The sequence below is a fragment of the Asparagus officinalis genome, chromosome 1 (assembly GCF_001876935.1).
Source record: "Asparagus officinalis chromosome 1, Aspof.V1, whole genome shotgun sequence".
NCBI classification, from domain to species: Eukaryota; Viridiplantae; Streptophyta; class Magnoliopsida; order Asparagales; family Asparagaceae; genus Asparagus; species Asparagus officinalis.
In genome coordinates, this window is record NC_033794.1 from 119,318,868 (window position 1) to 119,339,717 (window position 20,850).

General features: G+C 37.1%; 1 protein-coding gene across 1 annotated transcript; it reads left to right on the forward strand.

Annotated features, from left to right (window-relative positions):
- LOC109840449 (pentatricopeptide repeat-containing protein At4g31850, chloroplastic-like) lies at positions 1,647-19,472 on the forward strand. The gene is given in 12 exon segments (XM_020409110.1): positions 1,647-2,892; positions 3,199-3,385; positions 3,482-3,939; positions 12,922-12,981; positions 14,571-14,636; positions 14,769-15,878; positions 15,881-17,203; positions 17,927-18,022; positions 18,136-18,210; positions 18,427-18,616; positions 18,705-18,758; positions 18,882-19,472. Coding segments are annotated over 7 exon segments (4,359 nt in total). The 3' UTR covers positions 17,113-17,203; positions 17,927-18,022; positions 18,136-18,210; positions 18,427-18,616; positions 18,705-18,758; positions 18,882-19,472.

Below are 20,850 nucleotides of genomic sequence, written 5' to 3' on the forward strand. Positions count from 1 at the left end.
TGGCTCTCTTAGAGGCAAATCAACTTCTAACAGGACTCTGGCATAAGATAGTCTCTGTCTCAAAGCAGTAAGTTTATCGGTAGTAATGAGGTTACCAATAAGGCTAGCAATCTTGCTAATTCCTGAAGAACTCCACAAATTTAGTTTTAAATTTGGGAATTGAATCCACATTGGGTAGCTGCAACCTTGAATCTTCTCAATATCAGTATCAATATTCCACTGCTTCAAAATCAAAGGCTTGGCCCTAAAAAACCATGGCCCTGCCTCTAATACTTCATTCATCTGTTTTTCAACAGTAAATTCAAAGAGAAAGACACCTTGTTTAATTAAGTAAACTTTTGGAATAGAGATTTTCCCCCAAGTCTTGTTGACATATGATTCCATAGATTTAAACGTAACATTTAATCCAATAACATGTCCTATTAGAGCAAATTTCCAAAGTTCCTCTCCTTCTTTCCATTCTTTCTCAGTGAAAGAAACATCATTAGTTTGCGAAGATGGAACAAATTTTAATGATAATCCATTACCATGTTTTCTATTTTTAGAAAAAAGGCTAGCAAAGGATCTTGAATCTTCAGATCTAGATTTCTCAGATCTGGAACTTTTTTCAGCATCAGTATCCTTTTTACTTTCTTCCTCTAGAACAATACTGGTATCAACAATATTATCATTCATCATTTGTCGAGTATTTACTTCGACATTATCCTCAGCAATCTTATTTAGATCTGAATCAGAAATATCTTCAACTTGATTAGACCATAGATCAGAGATATGTGTTTTACCTAAACGACGAGAAATCATCACACCAGATCTCATTTGAGGGGACTGAGGGGCTGTCAGTGGATTGGATCTAGCAAGAATCTCCTCCATAAGCATTTTCTTTTTAGCTCCCTTAGGATCAGTACTCTCCATTTCCTGTTGGATTAGAGAGGAAACTGTTCCATTGATTTCAACTCCAGCTTCAGATGAAGAAGCTCCAGCTTCAGATGAAGAAGCTCCAGCCTTGAGCACAACTGAAGGAGAAAAAACGAAGATAGAATCTCTTATTTCATTGCTCTGAACTCTCTTGCCTCTGATATTCTTCTTCTTCGCCATGAAAAACTAGGCGGGGGAGCACGTTAGCAGGGAAAAAGTCACCTACTAAAGTGCGTCATTTAGACCGCCCCTTTATTCCCTCTAGGGTTCTTTCCTAGTGGCATTAGGATGTTTTCAACTTACATCGACTAGACCCATTCAAATTTGGTCATTTATCTCAAATTTCTTTTAAAAATCATATTTCATCCTTTTTTATAAATGGGTATTCTTCTTAGTAAAGGTTTACTACGAAGCAAACTTTTTCCTTGATGAAGCGGTCTCCATGATTCGACCTCAATTGGGATTTACGCGCCGGAACCTCCTTCGAAAAGTTCCCAAGTACTCCTCTGCTGCTCTTTCGACAATTCTAGATGACCCGTTGGTCGATTCTGTCGAGAGAGCTAGCAAAACTTCACAGGTTAACAAGTTCAGCTCTTGCATTGTGACAAACCCGACCCTTTTCCCCTACGTTGCTGTCTCCATGAAAACTTAAATTGGGATATTTTCTGTGAGATGAAATTTGCAAATGTGGTGGAAATATATGGCCTTCTCATGCATTAGAGTCATTCTCAATGCTGGTTAGGATTTTCTCACTGGCGAAAATTCACGGAGAAGTTAGGCATGTGCTTCTTGATGTGATGGTTTTTGACAAGGGATTGCTTTCTGATGTTGTGAGATTTTCTAGTGGTTCGATTACGCCATTGCAAACCTATGGCGGTCTGATAAAAGCTCTCGTGGACAATTCAATGATTGAGGATGCGCTGGAATTTTGTTTGGAGGCTATGGGAATTAGGCTGGAAATTGGTGTCCCTCTGTGCAATTCTTTGCTCAAGTGTTTCATCGAGAGGAATAATGTTAGGGTTGTCAGGAGTTTGTTTGAGTATATGAAGGTGTTGGGACCATCACCAAACATTTACAATTATACTACTATGATGGAGTTGTACACTAAAGGCAATACATTGGATGTAGGTGAAGCTAACAAGATTCTTGTAGAGATGGAAAATCACGGTGTCAGGCCTAATGCAGTAACATATAACATGTACATTCAAGGGCTTTGTAAGATAGGGAAGGCTGAGAATGTTTGGGAATTTCTTAAGGATTTGCAGCATAAAGGACTTGAGTATGATAACTACTGTTGTAATGCTGTCATTCTTAGTTTCTGCTGTAAAGGGGAGTCGAACAAAGCACTTACAGTATTGGATGAGATGAAGAAGTGTGGCTTATCACCTGATAATCATAGCTATAACATCTTGGTGGATGGGTTTTGTAAGGAGGGCAATGTTTCTGAAGCTTGGAATCTCTTTGAGGAAATGCATAGAAGAGAATTAATGCCTAACGTGATCACGTATACCTCTCTATTGCATAGATTATGTTCCACAAGAGAAATGGAAACTGCAAGTAAGTTGTTTCATGAGTTGAGAGATAAGGGCTACAGGAGAGATCTTATGGCCTATATCATTCTCATTGATGGATGTTGTCAGCATGGTGATCTGGATGGTGCATGTGAGCTATGGCACGAAATGATCAAAGACAAGTTTACTCCAGACATTTTCTATCATACCAGTCTAATTTACAACTATTGCCAAAAGCAAAAATTGTAGGAAGCTACGGATCAGTTTGAAATCATGCTTAATGATGGTGTGGTGCGCAATGTTGTTACTTGCACCATTATTGTTGATGGGTTCTGCAAGGAAGGACGTATTATAGAAGCTTTTATGTTCTTAAATGAAATGGAGGAGGTGGGTATCAATCCTAATATATTTACTTACACTACAACCATTGATGCACTATACAAAATTGGAAGTTCTTGTGTTGCATGTGAGATTTTTGGAGCTATGAGAGCATCTCCAACAGCTTCCCCAAAATTTTCTTCAAAATGGAGAAACAAAAGTCATATTCTCCAAATTATTTTTGCTCCAACTCCAACAGCTTCTCCATTTTGAAAAATCGCATTTATTACAATAATAAAGCTCTCCCCAAAAATTTGGAGAATGCTGCAGATTTGGGGAAGGCTCCCTATTTTTTCTCCTCCTTCCCTATTTTGGGGAATGAGATGGGGAATCTGTTGGACCAAAAAACAGCTCTATATTCTCCAAATTTGAGTATTTCAAGAAGATGGGGAAGCTGTTGGAGATGCTCTGATAGCTCTTATTCCTGATGTAGTTCTATATACCACCCTAATCAATGGTTTAGTCAAAACATTGGACTTGGAGAAAGCTCTTATGATCTATGAAATGATTTCTCAAGGGGCTATAGATCTGAACATTTTTACTTATGCAAGTCTCATCAATGGGTTATGCAGTGCTGAAATGCTTCCTACAGCTTTGGGCTTATTTTAGGAAATGAAGTGGAAGGGATTCAAGCTTGACATGGTTCTTTACTCTACGATGATTTCATATTGCTGCAGATGCAAGGATATGAAGAAAGCTCTGGAATTTGTCAATTCAATGGAGACAGATGAGTTTGAACCTGACAGCATTATGTACAGTTCAATAATTGCAAGTTCTTGTAGGTCCAACAATATAGAGATTGTTGTAGAACTGTTCTATAAATTGGAGAGACAGAAATTCAGACTTGACAGAAGTATGTATACTTCAATAATTGCTGCTTATTGTAGGTGCAATGATATTAAGAAGGCTGTACGATTGTTCAATAGAATGGTGGAAAGTGGTTTACTACCAGATGTGTATATGTATACTTGTTTAATAGAGAGATGTAGCAAGTTGTCAGTGATGAGCATTGTAGAGTTGCTGCTGGCTAAAATGATTATAGTAGGATTCACTCCTGAGGCAATAAATTATACAACTCTTATACACGGATATCGTAAGATGGGTGACTCTAAGAAGGCCTTTGAGTTGCATAAATGTATGCTGACGCAACTTCCTGGATCTTTACATCAATAGGCTGGAAAACACCAACAATTAAACCACCTCAGCGTATATGCATGGATCAGATGATACTAATTTGTACTCAAGTCCAACTGATTCACTACGGTAAGCAAAGCTTACATCAATGATATGTACCTTTGTGACAATTTACATGTGACTACGCACACACCATGAGAGATACTGCTTATTTCTATTTTTTATAATGTCATGCATGTGAAAATATAAGTCGTCTTAGTTTTTGTTGAAAATAAAAATTCGATTCTAATACAATATATTACAATACTAACTGTTATATGCAACTAGGCTAGTAGAAATCAATTTACATGGAGATATATAAACAAGAATTGCCTTTATAAGATGATAACCCTCACTTGTTTAAAGTTAGATAATTTGTTTTAGCTTTATGCTTTGTTTTCTTCCAATAGCATTTTAAAATTTTCTTGCATGATTATTCTCTTTTTTAAAAAAATCTCATCTTAAGTTATTGTTTCTCGATGGAACAAATTTCTGCCGTTGCTTTACTGCTGGTTAGTGTACAGTGTACAAAATTTAAAAAAAATTAATGTTCCAGACTCTTGTTCTAATCAATGAATTAAGAGTGACAAGATTCCTTAATCCATATTGTATTGATTGGGTGGAGGCAGCAAAACTTGTGGCTGCTTTGATCTGTATAAGTGGATAACTGTGGCTGTGCCTATAGTAGTCATTTCTGTAAACTGAATTCTGAAGAGCCATTGTATGGCCAAGAGAGGTTGATGGAGGGAGTACATAGTGAGTAGACACATTGAAATTGTTTGTTTGTGTTAAGGAGTGTAAGTGATGCGAAATGAGGGAGGGAGTCTATCAGAATCAACGATTTAAATTTAATAAGGCACCATTTCGCCAAAATTCATGATATTCGGTAGGAAATTAACTTAAAACGATTAATATGACATATAGATTTTAATAAGACTTGCAATGATAATCATGAACAATTTCAATCTCAAACAATTCAATTAATAGATTAATTATCATTGCACAAATTCTAAGATCAATATCAAAATTACAACAGTCACATGTTCAGTTTCTCTCAACTCACAATTATACTCTACACAGTGAATATAAGATAAAAAAACACTACGGTCACACTCCCCACCACACCATGAGACACAACCCCCCTCATAGCTACAGTGCACGGGCCCACTTTAGATTTTTTTTAAAAATCTAAAGTGGGCTGTGCACTATAGCTGTGAGGGGGGTTGTGTCCCATGGTGTGGTGGGCAGTGTGACCGTAGTGTCACTCTATAAGATAAGAGTTTAGAGGTGATATACTCGTGCAATCAACTAATAAAGTGAAATTATAAGAAAATAGAGAGAAAACGAAACCTTCGTCGGTCTGAACAGACTCGATGTGAAGAACCTCTGGAGGTGATGCGACAGCAACTGAGTGGGCAGAGGGTGGTGTCAAACTGGGCAGCAACGCGGGTGACAACGTCAACAAACTAGGGTTTCTTGTTGGTATTTTAGTGGATCACAGGAGAAAGAACCAATCTCTGGAGGGGCTCCAGACTAACGTGCAGAGGCTGAAGAAGTACAAGGTTAAGCTTGTCATCTTCCCAAGACGCCCTGGCACATTCAAGAATGTAGACTCTGCTGCTAAGGAACTAGCTTCATTTGGAGAGGACTAACAAGCATCACCATGGAGCAAGGCTTCAGAGAGGTGCTGAAGCAGAGAAGGAAGGTACAAGCTGCTAAGCAACGACGAAGGTGGCGTCGAAGTGACCCGGCGGCGGGGTCGAGACTGTTCGGAAGTGCAGGACAGCGGGGAACCTGGGGCTGCTCAGACAGGACGGAGAGAAGAGGGGGGGGGGGGGGGTTTTCGGGTGCGCCTGAGGGCCAGATTGAGAACAAGGTAAAAGGCGGTGCTTGAGGCTTCTTGGCGGTTGTAGGGGGTTTGGCGCCGGCCTGATTGGAAAGTGGGAACGCGGGAGGGTCGTAAGACTGGTGGCTGAGGAAAGAGGAAAAGGTTTGGAGAAGTTGATGAAGTTCTTGGCTATGGAAGAGGGGGAGACAGCTGTGGAGATGAGGTTGGGACTGATCGGGGATGAAGGAAGAAGGGCGCGGGGCTGGAGATGTTGGTCGTCGGCTTTGTGGAAGAGAAGAGCGGAAGGATTTCTGAGCTGACGGTTGGGAGAAGAGAAGAGAGTAATATTAGCCTAGGGTTTCACGTCCAAGACTCAGGTTTCACTCCAAAAATTGGCTAACAATATTTCATTTCTTCAATTTCTAATTTTTTTTCATTTGATTACAAGAGTGTTTAAATAAAAGAGAAAATACATAATCCCTAAAATCTCTCATAATCAATCACTCAAATCTCTCAGTTACTAAAACTGATTAACTACCAAATCTAAACTTAATTTGAAAATTCAAATCTAAACTAAAATTCAAAATTCGAAATTGAATACTAAAAACTAAAATAATTAAAATTCAAATACAAATATAGAAATGTCATTCTTTTCCTCATCATAATTCTCCCCGGGTGGGAGAAAACTTGACTCCGTCGAGTTAGCTGCAGAAGCTTGTAATCTTCAATATAGTCTGCCTGCATCTTAATCTGCCATCAGATACTTTCCTGCATCTCAAATCTTTAGTTATATTGCATTGTAAATTCACCATATAAAATATTATCAACATTCATTGGTGCATGGGTGAATATATATAGAAGTGGGGACTCTTATAAATAATAGGTTAGGATCAGGCCTATATTAGTGGACTGCCAATAACATTGTGACTGTTAATCAATCAATATTGAGAATAGAACTATGACCAAATTGATAATATAAATGTTGCTATTAATTAGTTCAAGAGTTGAAAAAGCTCATCAATATCATGTCAAATCTTAAACAACTATAAATACACTGTATTGGACAAGTCCAAACCATCTAAAATATCAACATTAACATTTTTAAATTACGTTCTGACTCCATTTCATTCATTTCAGTTAACAATGTATTTATTCAAGTTAGATCACTGATTCCCCAATATATGATCAATGCAAATCAAAACCAAATGATGCAAATCAACTCAAATGACTATGTATGAAATGCTCAGCATCAGCATGTGATACAATCATTCAACAAGTTCGCTGGGTTTGTGAGTATCTATTGACCCATAGAAACAGTTTCTAAAATACTTGCATTGCTCAGAAACAAAATGAGTCTCATACCTTCAACAATTCAAAAACTAACATCATATAGGAGGACGAAAGGTACAATGACCCGCATTTTATGGAAACAAATTAATAAATTTTCAACAGTAGAACTCTTCGTTTTCCCTAGGTTCTCAGTGAAAGAGAGCTTGCACTATATACACCATTTGGATGCAAAGTATTAAGCCAGTAAGTCACATCAGTGTTTACAAAAACCCATTACATAACTTGTTACAACCCATTTTGCAACTTAACGGTGCCCTCTTGTTAGGTAAGACACTCATTTAACCTTGAAACTGTTTAACCCAAAAAAACACGTTATATTGCGTTAAATATGCTTTACGTTATATAAGCAGTTAACATGAGTTTTTTTAGGTTAACTTGCATCTTAGATTAGGACGCGTTGATGTATCTCTATTGTCCAAATCATTTACACCCTACCCCTTTTAGTCACAATCACTCTATTCTCTTCATGTGAATATGCGACTCTTCGCCTTCTCTAACCCAAACCCTAACTCTTTGTCTCCTCTGAAACTCTTCCAGCTATTAGCGACCTTTGTGACTCCATTGAGGTAAATTTTTTATTTTTTAATTAGTTATGCATTGGGCATTTCAGTTTATATCCTTCAAATAAATAGTGACTGAAATTACCTTTCAAATTCTAATATTTTATATCGTCAATTTACCATAAACCGCATCAAACTTGTTGCTCCATTACTTCACCCTTTAACATAATTTTTTAAGATCTACCACAGAATTAGAGTATCGAGATTAATTAATGGGTTAATTATGTTAGTTAGATAATTACTTTTAGTTATTACTAAATTTTGATTAGGTTTTAATTTTTAGTTTTTAGTTAATACTAGAGTTTGTGAAATTAAGTTTGCACGCAATCTCTGTATATGTAAAATTTCTTATTGTTGTTACGTAATCAAGTTTAGTTTGGTTGAGTAGTGAACTAGATTACGAATCATATTGCCTTAAACCTGACGACATTAATGTATTTGATCATTTGATGATGCTTTTTGGAATGGTTGTTACTCAAATATGACTAGCTTTTTAAAAAAATTGTAACTCTTAAATTTAGTTCCCCTAACCATTACATCAAAACTCCGAAGTTATGGTAAGGATCAAGGATTATAGTTTTATATTAATTTTAATATGCCCCCGCAGGTTGAGCGTCCTTTTTCATGGGTCGAAACTTGGACTCACGTAGCGGTGTCAATTTTTAGAAAACCCACAATTAATTCATGGTCGCAGGTTGAGCGCCCTTTTTTATGGGTCGAAACTTGGACTCACGTAGTGGTGTCAATTTTTAGAAAATCCGTAATTAATTCGTGGCCGGTGGGATTTGAACCTGGGTTGCTCTGATACCATCTTAAATTTAGTTCCCCTAACCATTACACCAAAACTCCTAAGTTATTGTAAGGATCGAAAATTATAGTTTTATATTAATTCTAACAGTAATAATATATTTTTATATTTGAGCATTGTGATGTTATGTTTGAAAAGTATGATGATTCTAAGTTTAAAAGTTATTATGAATTGTTAGTATTTATAAAATATCTAAATAATTAATAAACAATATAACTTACATTATGAGTTACTTTTTTTTGCGTTTTCCCCTTAAACCCTTAACAAGAGGCCAAATGTTACATAACCTATTTTCATTATTTTCAACATTGGCCACAATATATGGAAAGAAAAAGAACACAAAAACAGACTGTATGAGATATATTGTGAAAGCAAACAAATACTTGACCAGCCATGTCATGCTTCATACATACATTAGACATGAACGAAATGTTAGAAAGGATACAACATTAGATAGTTAAATTCTAGTCCTAAATAAAATAGATATTCTGCTGATAAGTGTTTTGCGCGGCGGAAGTTCTCGCAGCGAGACAAACAAAATCTGGATTCTTTGAATCTGCTGCTCGTCGTCTCGTTCCACGCTTCTACCTGCGTTCCACTTTACTGTTTTACACCCCTATTCTCATGCTATTATGAGAATCATCTATCCTCAAGCTCCCATAAGGATCGCTAAGTTCCGAAGAGAAGATACACCTGTATCAAAGGAAGAGGAGGTGATCTTTTAGTCCATTTCTAAGCTGGGATTCTTGGGGGGATAAACCTCTGGCCTCTTCTAGACGGTTGAGGGTGTCAAGTTGAGCCATAGATTTAGATAGGAGTTGATTTGTAGAGCCAAGGCAATTTCTTTTCCATCATTTAATTCTTTCCTTGACGAGTTTGAGTTTGAAGGGGAGAGGGATAGGTTGAGCTTCCTTGGAAGTGAATGAATTCCAGCAGCGTTGGATGAAAGGGGTGAATGAAGGGAATGAAAGCCAGTACTTTTCAAATCTGAACAAAGGTGACTGATGAGGAGAGCTGGAGTCTAAGATGATAGGACAGTGGTCCAAACATGGTGATTGGTATGCAAATTGGATAAGAAGAGGGAAATGAGCTTCGAAATCCAGAGACACTAAGAATCTATCAAGCCTGGCCAACACTGGGGAGATTCTATGATTGGACCATGTGAATTTTCTGCCACTAAGGGGGAGGTCAATGAGTTGGATTGAGTTAATGAGGTTTTTGAAAGTTGCTATGTCTCTAAGAGAACCTAAACGACCACTCCTCTCTGCTAAGCTCAGAGTCATGTTGAAATCACCAAAAACTACCCAAGACAAAGAGTGGGATGATCTAATTCTTTTTAGTTCCCACCATCATACCTCTCTATCATCTGAGTCACATGGGGCATAAACTGAAGTGGTTGCAAACTGCCAGTTGGAAGGTCTATGAGTAAAAATGGTAGTGACTGAGAATATTCCAATAGAAGAAGATGAACAAGAGAAGGTGTCTTCATTCCAACCTAAGAGAATACCCACATGGACTCGGTAGCTTCTAATGAAATCCAAGAAGAAATACTACCCCCACCCAAATTCTTTAGAATGTTAAGTCTGTTGGAGTTGAGTTTTGTTTCTTGCAGACCCACTAGATTAACTTTAGCTAACTTAATACAGTCTCTCACCAATCTACGTTTAGCAGGGTTGTTAAGCCCCCTTACGTTCCATGAACCAATCCTCTTTGGAACCAAATAGATGAACAACTAGATAAAGGGGGGACACTCATGAGGGATTTGCCGCTGATCTCTCCATGTCTTGGATATCTTTCAATCCTAAGGGGTCAACTGGTTCTTGAACACCATAGTTAATAGAAATCTCACCCAATTGCCTTAAATTTAAAGAATTAATTGGAAGCGTAGAAGCGGAGGAGGAAGTTTTACCCTTAGAACTACCTGGATGTTTGCTTCTCTTCATCAAAGAGAGGTGTCTCCTATAGGGCAAGTGAGACAATAGCCCACGGTTGGATCTCTTCTTAGCCTGTCTTTTCACATTTTCGAATCCTGGGGGAGGATCTGAAGAAGAAGCAATGTCCTAGGAGTCAGAGGAGCTGATGGGGATAGCTCGATCTGCAGAGTTGTCAATGGGAGGGATAGGAGACGCACCTTCTAGGAGCGAAAATGTTGCATTTAGTTGCTCCCAGGAAGATTTAGAAATCTTGATCTGGATCCCCTTGAATGAAACATCTATGAGTTCTGTCGCATCTTCTTTTCCTTGGTCTTGGGGACTAGACTGGTTGAGCCCATCCACTTCTTCCATAGGTCTTTTGCTTTTGGGATCTGATGTTTGAGGAGGAACCAATGTTGTTTGTTTGGCTACTGAAGAAGTAGGATTCTTGTTGAGTCCTTTGTGGAGATCTTGAGGAACCAATGTTGTTTGTTTGGCTACTGAAGAAGTAGGATTCTTGTTGAGTCCTTTGTGGAGATCTTTTGACGAAAGTGAGGAGATCGTCTGGGGGTGGGTACCTAAAGGTGATAGCTTGGGGAATTTCAGAAGGGTCCCGAACATGAAGCATAACTTTGCATACCTCAGCATTCTTCTTTATCATAACATCGTCTGATGTTGTGATAACATCGCCGATGTCTCCTAGAAGCTCCATAATAAACTCTGAATCCCATAGATCGATGGGGAGGTTGAGAATTTCAACCCAGACGTAAACAAATTTAGGCAAGACTTTTAGACACGTCTGTTCTCACCAAGGGGAGAATACCCTTCCAAAATTTCCCATATTGAAGAAAACTTTAGAGCAAACAAATTGCATGAATCTTGATTTAGTCACACAATTTTTATGAATCTTGATTTAGTCACACAATTTTAGAGACAATGTACTAATTAAAAATATTATACTTTAATTTTTATGAATCTTGATTTAGTCACACAATTTTAGAGACAATGTACTAATTAAAAATATTATACTTTTTGTTAGGGTTAAAATTACTTAGCTATTTAGAAAAAAAATATTTATACGCAATAAAACGTTTATATATATCTAGTTGATGATATATTTCAACAAAAATAATAGGGTTATTTAGATATAGAGCCGGTTTGGTTGTGGTTTTTTCTTAGGAAAGCAAAAGAAATGTGTCAGACTTTTGTTCAGTTTTCGCCTTTTACGGTGTTTGGAGGCAACGACAAAAGGAAGAAAATGAGCTGACGTGGTGTTGCAAATGATGAAGTGTCACGAATTTAGAATTCACTCCAAAACCCGTTTTCATTCAAAAGCTGACAGACTGTCACATTGAGGGGCTGTTTGGTTGTTGTTGGTAAAGTTATGTATTTATGACACAACTTGGAAAGTTGTTGTCCACCTCATCAATTTCATTTTTATACTTTTCTTTGTTTGTTTTTGATTTCATTGGAATCATAAAACACTTGTTTGGTTTGCAAAATGAAACTTTAATTGTTTGTTTGGAAAGTATAAAAAGTGGTCCCTGCTCAAATGATCATATTGGTTGAAATTATTTTTTATTATTTTTTCCTAACTTTAATGTTAGCTTTTTCCTAAAATCATGTCTTTTTTTCATGAAATTACTTTACAAGCCACATCAGCATATGAAATCACTTTACACTATTTTCACAACTACAAACAAACAATTGAAAGTGATGAAAGCTGACATTGGGACCTACTTTTTTACACTTTACATCCTTTTACATGGTAAAAACATACAACCAAACAGCCCCTGAGAGAAAACAACATGATGGGTTCATAGGGTTTTTAAACTGATGGCTTAAGAAGGGGATTTTTTTCACAAAACCCCACCCATTAAATTCACTTCATTGCTTATTATGTTAATAAAACCTCTCTTGTGAAATTTACCCTTCACTTGTACATTCACAATGGAGTACAAAGATAAGGTCATTTACGTTTAAAACACCCCAAAGTTTTATCTTATATTTCACTTTGATATCCTAAACTTTTTCTTTTGCCCAAACAACGTTTAACAAAATTAATCTTAGATACACTGAAGATTTTTTACTTTAATAAATTATCCTAAAGTTAAACAAAACTTAGTTTTAATATCCCAAGCTTAAATTCTTTTTTTTAAATTTTGTTAACGTTTGGGCTATCAAAGTTAAACTTTCTATAAGTTTGAGGTATCAAGTTAAATTTTGTGGAACTTTAACGTTTCTTTTGGGCACCAAAAAAAGGTATCAAAGTTAAAAATGAAGTAATTTTGGAGTAACTTTTGGCAAAAGAAAACATTGGTGTATCAATGTTAAAAACAAAGTAACTTTGAGATATTTAAATGCAAAAGATCATATTAAAATACTATCAATGGAGTTAAAGATAACCTTGTTATGGTAATATGCTCTTTTTGTATGGGGTAACCTTGTTATGGTAATATGCTCTTTTTGTCTGGGGTTCACATAGCTATAACTTTCCAAGAATCTATTGTGACGCCCCTGGTTTTAGACAAGACTGTAGTCCAAGGTGAACCCAAGGAGGTCAAACCTGTCATGCACCCACACTGTGCAATAACACGTTTCACCATCACAGTAATATCTCTAACGGAATCAAATAATAAGTGTAGGTACAAAACAGACAAATAAAAATAATAATGCAATGAACATGATATAAAGAAGTGATATCCAGATAATCAAAATCATGTTCCAACTGAATAAAATAGAATATTGTGGAATATCTCAAAAGAAGTGATATCCAGATAATCAAAATCATGTTCCAACTGAATAAAATAGAATATTGTGGAATATCTCAATATATAGAGTCAAATGGAATAGTACTAAATGTTCCAACTGAATAAAATAGAATATTGTGGAATATCTCAATATATAGAGTCAAATGGAATAGTACTAAGACACTCGGCCTTTACAAAATAAAATACACTCTAAATGTCTAAAAATAAACAATAAGTCCGGATTTATCCGGACCGACCACAACCGTATCCATTTAGAAAGCGGATATGGTAATGAAAAATTAAAACCGGTCTTACACGGTTTCTAAAACGGTTACGGTTTTGTTTTTTTATCTGGATATGATTTCGGATAAGGTTATCAGGTCAATCCTAAGGGGTCAACTGGTTCTCGAACACCATAGCTAATAGAAATCTCACCCAGTTGCCTTTAATTTAAAGAATTAATTGGAAGCGTAGAAGTGGATGAGGAATTTTTACCCTTGGAACTACCTGGATGTTTGCTTCTCTTCATCAGCGAGAGGTGTCTCCATTTAGAAAGCGGATATGGTAAAGAAAAATTAAAACCGATCGGATACGGTTTCTAAAACGGTTACGGTTTTATTTTTTTATCCGGATACGATTTCGGATAAGGTTATCGGGTCAAAATTGCGGATACGATCCAGATATCCGGATATTTGAAATAGTCATATATAACACTTGTATTGGGTCGGGGTTAACATATACTCATGTTATCCGCATCCGACCCAATATCAACTCAAACCCTAATTCCTCTCTCCAAATCCCACCACCTCCACCAGTCCACCTCCAAGAGCCGCCTCCTACTCTGGCGACCCTGCGCCTCTCCCTCGCTCTCCGCCTCCGCCTCCGCCTCCGCCTCCAAGCTGACGCCAAGTCCCGCTTCGCCTCCTCCGCAGCGTCCCGCTCCAACGCCGCGCCTACTTGATCTCAGATTTTTTGGATCTCAGATTTCCCGTCGGCTTAGGGTTTACATCTCAGATTTTTCGCTCTCTGATCCGGGCTGGCTGGTTCTTCTCCACATCTTAAGCTGGTGCAAGAGCGTCCCTCTCCGCCTACGCGTCCCACTCCGCCTCCGCCTCCCGCTCAGCCTCATCTTGACGCTCCGAGTATAAAGTAAGGAAAATATCACTCATCTATACAAAGAAGCATTATTGTGCCAATTATAATCATACTCATTTTTGTCATATAGTTACATTCTTCACTCGCAGCTTTCAGCTTAAATTTTGTCCTAAAGTTGTTCTTAAATTTTGTCCTAAAGCTGTTTAGTTTATATATGATCATTTAAATTTATGTTGCTTATATATGAATTTTACTATGGTAAACATGCGCAATTTGTTTAATCTGGCAGGATTACCTGGTGTTCTTTGGGTGTTACCTGATTCTTATCTGGATGTTCCTAACAAGGATCACAGAGGTTAGTAACAGCAAAATACTCAATGCATTTGTATAGTTTTTGGAAGTACCAACTTCAAATTTGGTCATTTATCTTAATTTTCTTTTAAAAATCGTATTTCATCCTTTGAAATAAGTATTATTCTTAGTAAAGGTTTATTATGGAACAGATTTTTTTTTCCTCGATTAAGCGTCTCCATGATTCGGCCTCAATTGGGATTTTCGCGCCGGAACCTCATTCGAAGAGTTCACAAGTACTCCTCTGCTGCTCTTTCGACAATTCGAGATGACCCGTTGGTCGATTCCGTAGAGAGAACTAGCAAAACTTCACAGGTTAACCAGTTCAGCTTTTGCACTGTGAGAAGCCCGACCCTTTTCCCTTACATTGCTGTCTCTGTGAAAACTTTGAATCATGATATTTTCTGTGAGATGAAATTTGCAAATGTGGTGGATATATATGGCATTTCTCATGCATTAGAGTCATTCTCAATGCTGGTTGGGATTTTCTCGCTGGTGAAAATGCGTAGAGAAGTCAGGCATTTGCTTCTTGATGTGATGGTTTTTGACAAGGGATTGCTTTCTGAAGTTGTGAGATTTTCTAGTGGTTCAATTACGCCGTTGCAAGCCTATGGAAATCTGATAAAAGCTCTCGTGGACAATTCAATGATTGAGGATGCGCTAGAATTTTGTTTGGAGGCTATGGAAATTGGGCTTGAAATGGGCGTCCCTCTGTGCAATTCTTTGCTCAAGTGTTTCGTCGAGAGGAATAATGTTGGGGTTGTCAGGAGTTTGTTTGAGTATATGAAGGTGCTGGGGCCATCACCAAACATTTACACTTATATTACTATGATGGACTTGTACACTAAAGGCAATACACTGGATGTAGATGAAGCTAACAAGATTCTTGTAGAGATGGAAAATCATGGTGTCAGGCCTAATGCAGTAACATATAGCATGTACCTTCGAGGGCTTTGTAAGATAGGGAAGGTTGAGAGTGCTTGGGAATTTCTTAAGGACTTTCAGCATAGAGGACTTGAGTATGATAACTATTGTTGTAATGCTGTCATTCTTGGTTTTTGCCGTAAAGGGGAGTTGAACAAAGCATTTACAGTATTGGATGAGATGAAGAAGTGTGGCTTATCACCTGATGTTCATAGCTATAGCATCTTGGTCGATGGGTTTTGTAAGGAGGGCAATGTTTCTGAAGTTTGGAATCTCTTTGAGGAAATGCATAGAAGAGAATTAATGCCTAATGTGATCACGTATACCTAGGAGAAATGGAAATTGCAATAAAGTTGTTTCGTGAGTTCAGAGATAAGGGCTATGGGAGAGATCTTATGGCCTATAGCATTCTCATTGACGGATGTTGTCAGCATGGTGATATGGATGGTGCACGTGAGCTATGGCATGAAATGATCCAAGACAAGTTCACTCCAGATGTTTTCTGCCATACCAGTCTAATTTACAGCTATTGCCAAAACCAAAAATTGCAGGAAGCTACAGATCAGTTTGAAATCATGCTTAATGATGGTGTGGCGCTCAATATTGTTACTTGCACCATTATTATTGATGGGTTATGCAAGGAAGGGTGTTTTATAGAAGCTTTTCGGTTCTTAAATGAAATGGGGGAGCTGGGTATCAATCCCAATATATTTACTTACACTACAATCATTGATGCGCTATACAAAATTGGAAGTTCTTGTGGTGCATGGGAGATTTTTGGAGTTATGATAAAACGAGCTCTTGTTCCTGATGTAGTTCTATATACCATCCTGATCAATGGTTTAGTCAAAACACTGGACTTGGAGAAAGCTCTTATGATCTATGAAATGATGTCTCAAAGGGGTATAAATCCAAACATTTTTACTTATACAAGTCTCATCAATGGGCTATGCAGCGCTAGAATGCTTCCTACAGCTTTGGGCTTATTTGAGGAAATGAAATGGAAGGGATTCAAGCCTGACAGGGTTCTTTATTCTACGATGATTTCATGTTGCTGCAGATGCGAGGATATGAAGAAAGCTCTGGAATTTGTCAATTCAATGGAGACAGATGGGTTTGAACCTGATGGCATTGTGTACAGTTCGATAATTGCAGGTTATTGCAGGTCCAACAATAAGGAGATTGCTTTGGAACTGTTCTATAAATTGGAGAGACATAAATTCAGACTTGACAGAAGTATGCATACTTCAATAATTGCTGCTTATTGTAGGTGCAATGATATTAAGAAGGCTGTACGATTGTTCAATAGAATGGTGGAAAGTGGTTTAGTACCAGATGTGTATTTGTATACTTGTTTAATAGAGAGATGTAGCAAGTTGTCAGTGATGAGCGTCGCAGAGTTGCTGCTGGCTAAAATGATTATAGTAGGATTCACTCCTAAGGCAATAAATTATACAACTCTTATACATGGATATCGTAAGATGGGTTACTCTGAGAAGGCCTTTGAGTTGCATAAATCTATGCTGACGCAGCTTCCCGAATCTTTACATCAGTAGGCTGGAAAATACCAACAATTAAATCACCTCAGCATATATGTCTGGAATCAGATGGTACTAATTTGCACTCAAATCCAACTGGTTCATTACGGTAAGCAAAGTTTACATCAATGAAATGTACCTTTTTTGACAATTTATAGGTGACTACCCACACACCATGAGAGATGCTGCTTATTTCTAATTTTATAATGTCATGTAGGTGAAAATATAATTTGTCTGAGTTTTTGTTGAAAATCAAAATTCAATTCTAATACAATATATTACAATACTAACTGTTTATATGCAACTAGACTAGTAGAAATTAATTTGCATGGAGATATATAAACAAAAATGGCCTTTATAAGATGGTAACCCTCGCTTGTTTAAAGTTAAATAATTTGCTTTAGGTTTATGCTTTGTTTTCTTCCAAGAGCATTTTAAGATTTTCTTACATGATTATTCTTTTTTTTAATTCTCATCTTAAGTTACTGTTTCTCGATGAAACATATTTCTGCGGCTGCTTTACTGCTGGTTAGTTATAGTGTATAGAAATTTAAAAAAATTAATGTTCCAGCTTCTTGTTCTAATCAATGAATTAGGAGTGACAAGATTCCTTAATCCATATTTAATTCCACCCTTGAGAAATAAAGTTCATCTCACAATCTTCTCTTATTATGATCATTATCTTGCAACTTATTTTTAAAATATTGTTTAAATTGATCATTATCTTGCAACTTATTTTTAAAATATTGTTTAAATTGAATTTTTGGAACTTGATTCTGTAAAAACAATGATATCATTCCACATATCATTTATATTTTCTTTCTGTTTTAAGTTCTTGCAGCTATAAGTGAGAGGGAAACTAAGGGTACGAGGCAGTTTTTGGAGAAGAAAGAGGGTAGTCTTCGACGAAAGATGATGAGAAAGAGAGGTAATTTTGCCTGTCGGTCGGTCATTTCCCCAGATTAATATTTAGCTGTATTTTGTTTTTATTTTGAAAGACTCATTTAAATTTAAAAAAAAACTTTGTATGCTAATGCCCAGGAAACAGCCATTCAGTTCAATAGGTGCAGAACCATGTGGTAATCCGAGGCGACAATTGAAACGATCCTTCCTTAGGTGCATTCTTGTTCTTTCAGAGTAGCAGATCCAAACAAATTTGTCTTTACCAAGAGTGTAGCCAACTCTTTTCTTTTCCTGTGCTTTGGAGTTTATTCCACTTGAACCATATGTTGAACAAGTGGGCAGGCATCTGACTAAGTCTTGGAGAATAACATGGAAAATTCAAGTATTCAAAATGTTGCCAGTAATTGATAAAACTTTTTCTTTTTTCAGGTGGTCTCTTTTACCCATCCATAGCTCAACTTATTCCTTGAATTTCAGTTTCAGTTGATGCAGATTGCCGTGCATCATGAATTTTGTACCGTTCATGGATGTTTCACTGAATCTTTAATCAATGTTCTACATGCACCTTATTGAAAAAGCATCTCAAGCATGAAAATGTGAAATTGTAAAAACAATGGAGGTGAGATTTCATCTCTCTGATCTTGTGATTTGATTCCTTTTTTATTTGATAAGCATTTTTCTTTAGCTGTTTGTGCGTCTCTCTGCAGATCAAGTCAGAGTTTTATAGTTGGACCACCTGCCATTCGTCAGTCAGTTCTTTGGTATGTCATCTTTCTGCCTTCTGGCGTTTTTATCTTTTATTTGGAGATCAGCTTCTTCTCTTTTGAATTAATCTATATCGTTAGGTATCATGTTGCATTCAATGTAAAATATGGTATTAGCAGGTCGTAATACCCAAGGACGTGTTATGATTCATTGAGATTGGTACCTAACACTGCAACGGTTGTCTAAGCATATCCTAAAATCTACGCAGATCAAAGATCGAGCGGCTTGCTAGCTGGTAAGTTGATTCTATGGTGGACCAGCAAGGAGGCTTTGTTCCGTTCTGTTGGTGTTGGTCCCATATGTATGAATAAGCTTTCATAGCTATTGTCCTGATGGAGCTATCATTTGGATATTTCCTGCATGAACCTTGGAATTCATATTTATATCATCCTCGATGAGTTTTACAGATTCATAGCTCCAGTTAGCGGACCACCTCGCCCATCCTTCAGATTCATAGCTCCAGTTGATGGACCACCTCGCCCATCCTTCAACATCTAATGAATTTGAAAGCTCGAGCTTGAGTTACTACCCAGTGATTTTGAAATTGCTTTTGATTGAGCATCAGTTTACGTTTACAACGTGATATTTTTCTTGTAAACAATTAGAGACTGAAAGAATTTCTGATGTTTATTGTGCACCAGTATTATTCCAATTTACACGAGGAAAGTTAATGTTATAGCATACAAGAATCTTTGGACTGATTTGTTCAACCGTTTGAAAATTACCCACTTCTTCCTTTCATAGATCACCTGTTTAAAAGTTTAAATCTTTTCAACTGTATGTATATTTTCCTTGGGAGATCCCCTTTCTATTGAGTCCACCGGTATCTCCTAAGGCACAAATTATTCTGAAAGATCCCTTACGAGCGTCATACTTCTATTTAAATTCATGACAAATTTTCAAAATCAACCTTTATGGTATTTTAAATAGCAAAACCGACCTCATATGATATTATTCAGCAAAACTGATCCTTTTTTTTAAATGGTTGGTTTTGCTGCTATAAAATTTTTACAAAATACACGGGACTGCTAGTCCCGGGTATTTCGACCCAGCTTTGAAAAACACGGGACTAGCAGTCCTGTGTTTTTTGAAGAGTCTTCGGCAGTTTTGAAAAAACCCCGTGTTTTTTTGCAGCTACAAAAACAAGCGCTTATCTAGTCTCACAAAAAGTTGATGGTGTTAAAGTTGACGTACAAAATATTCTCGAAACTTTGGCGAAAGGTTATGGTGGTCGTGTATCTTTAACGTATCAATTTCAGCAAGCACTCGAGAAATCTATATCGAAAAACTTTAGGGATAATAGCATAATTTGCTGCATGGGTCAGAATACAGACTCTATATACAGGTAAATGTCACAGTTTTACACTACTTCCTGATTCCAAAACTCATTTGAGAAACATTGTCAATAAGGTAAATTTCACAAAATCCCCCTGAGCTTTGGCAGATATCTGCACAGAACTCCCTAGCTTTATAAGTCATAGAATCTCCCTGAACTTGTCTCACTGAAGTATCAAGACTGACGACAGTTACTTTAAGTTGTCACGTGCGCTGACAATGTTTGGACAATTTTGATATGTACATTATAAACATATTTCGCGACAATAGATGGTTTTTGGATTTGTAGCCGAGACTGTGGTGTGACTTATTAGATTCGTAAGTGGGTTTGTGGCGTGATTTGTTGGATTTGGATTCGTAAGTTGTGGCGTGATTTGTTGGATTTGGAATCGTAAGTGGGTTTGTGGCGTGATTTGTTGGATTTGTATGAGTTTGTGGTGTATTTTATGATTTTTAGATTTGATATATGCGTTTATACAGGGAATTGACATGAAATGAAATGGTGTAATTTATGAAACTTGCATTTGAAATATGAGTTTGTACAAGGAATTCCAACAACGCAGCAGAAATATGTGCAAATTTGTGCAAGAAATGCACGGGACTGCTAGTCCCGTGCATTTCATTGTGCCCAGGAAGTGCACGGGACTAGCAGTTTCGTGCACTTGTTTTTGTAGCTGCAAAAAAACACGGGACTGCTAGTCCCGTGTTTTTTTTCAAAACTGGCGAAGTCTCTGCGAAAAAACACGGGACTGC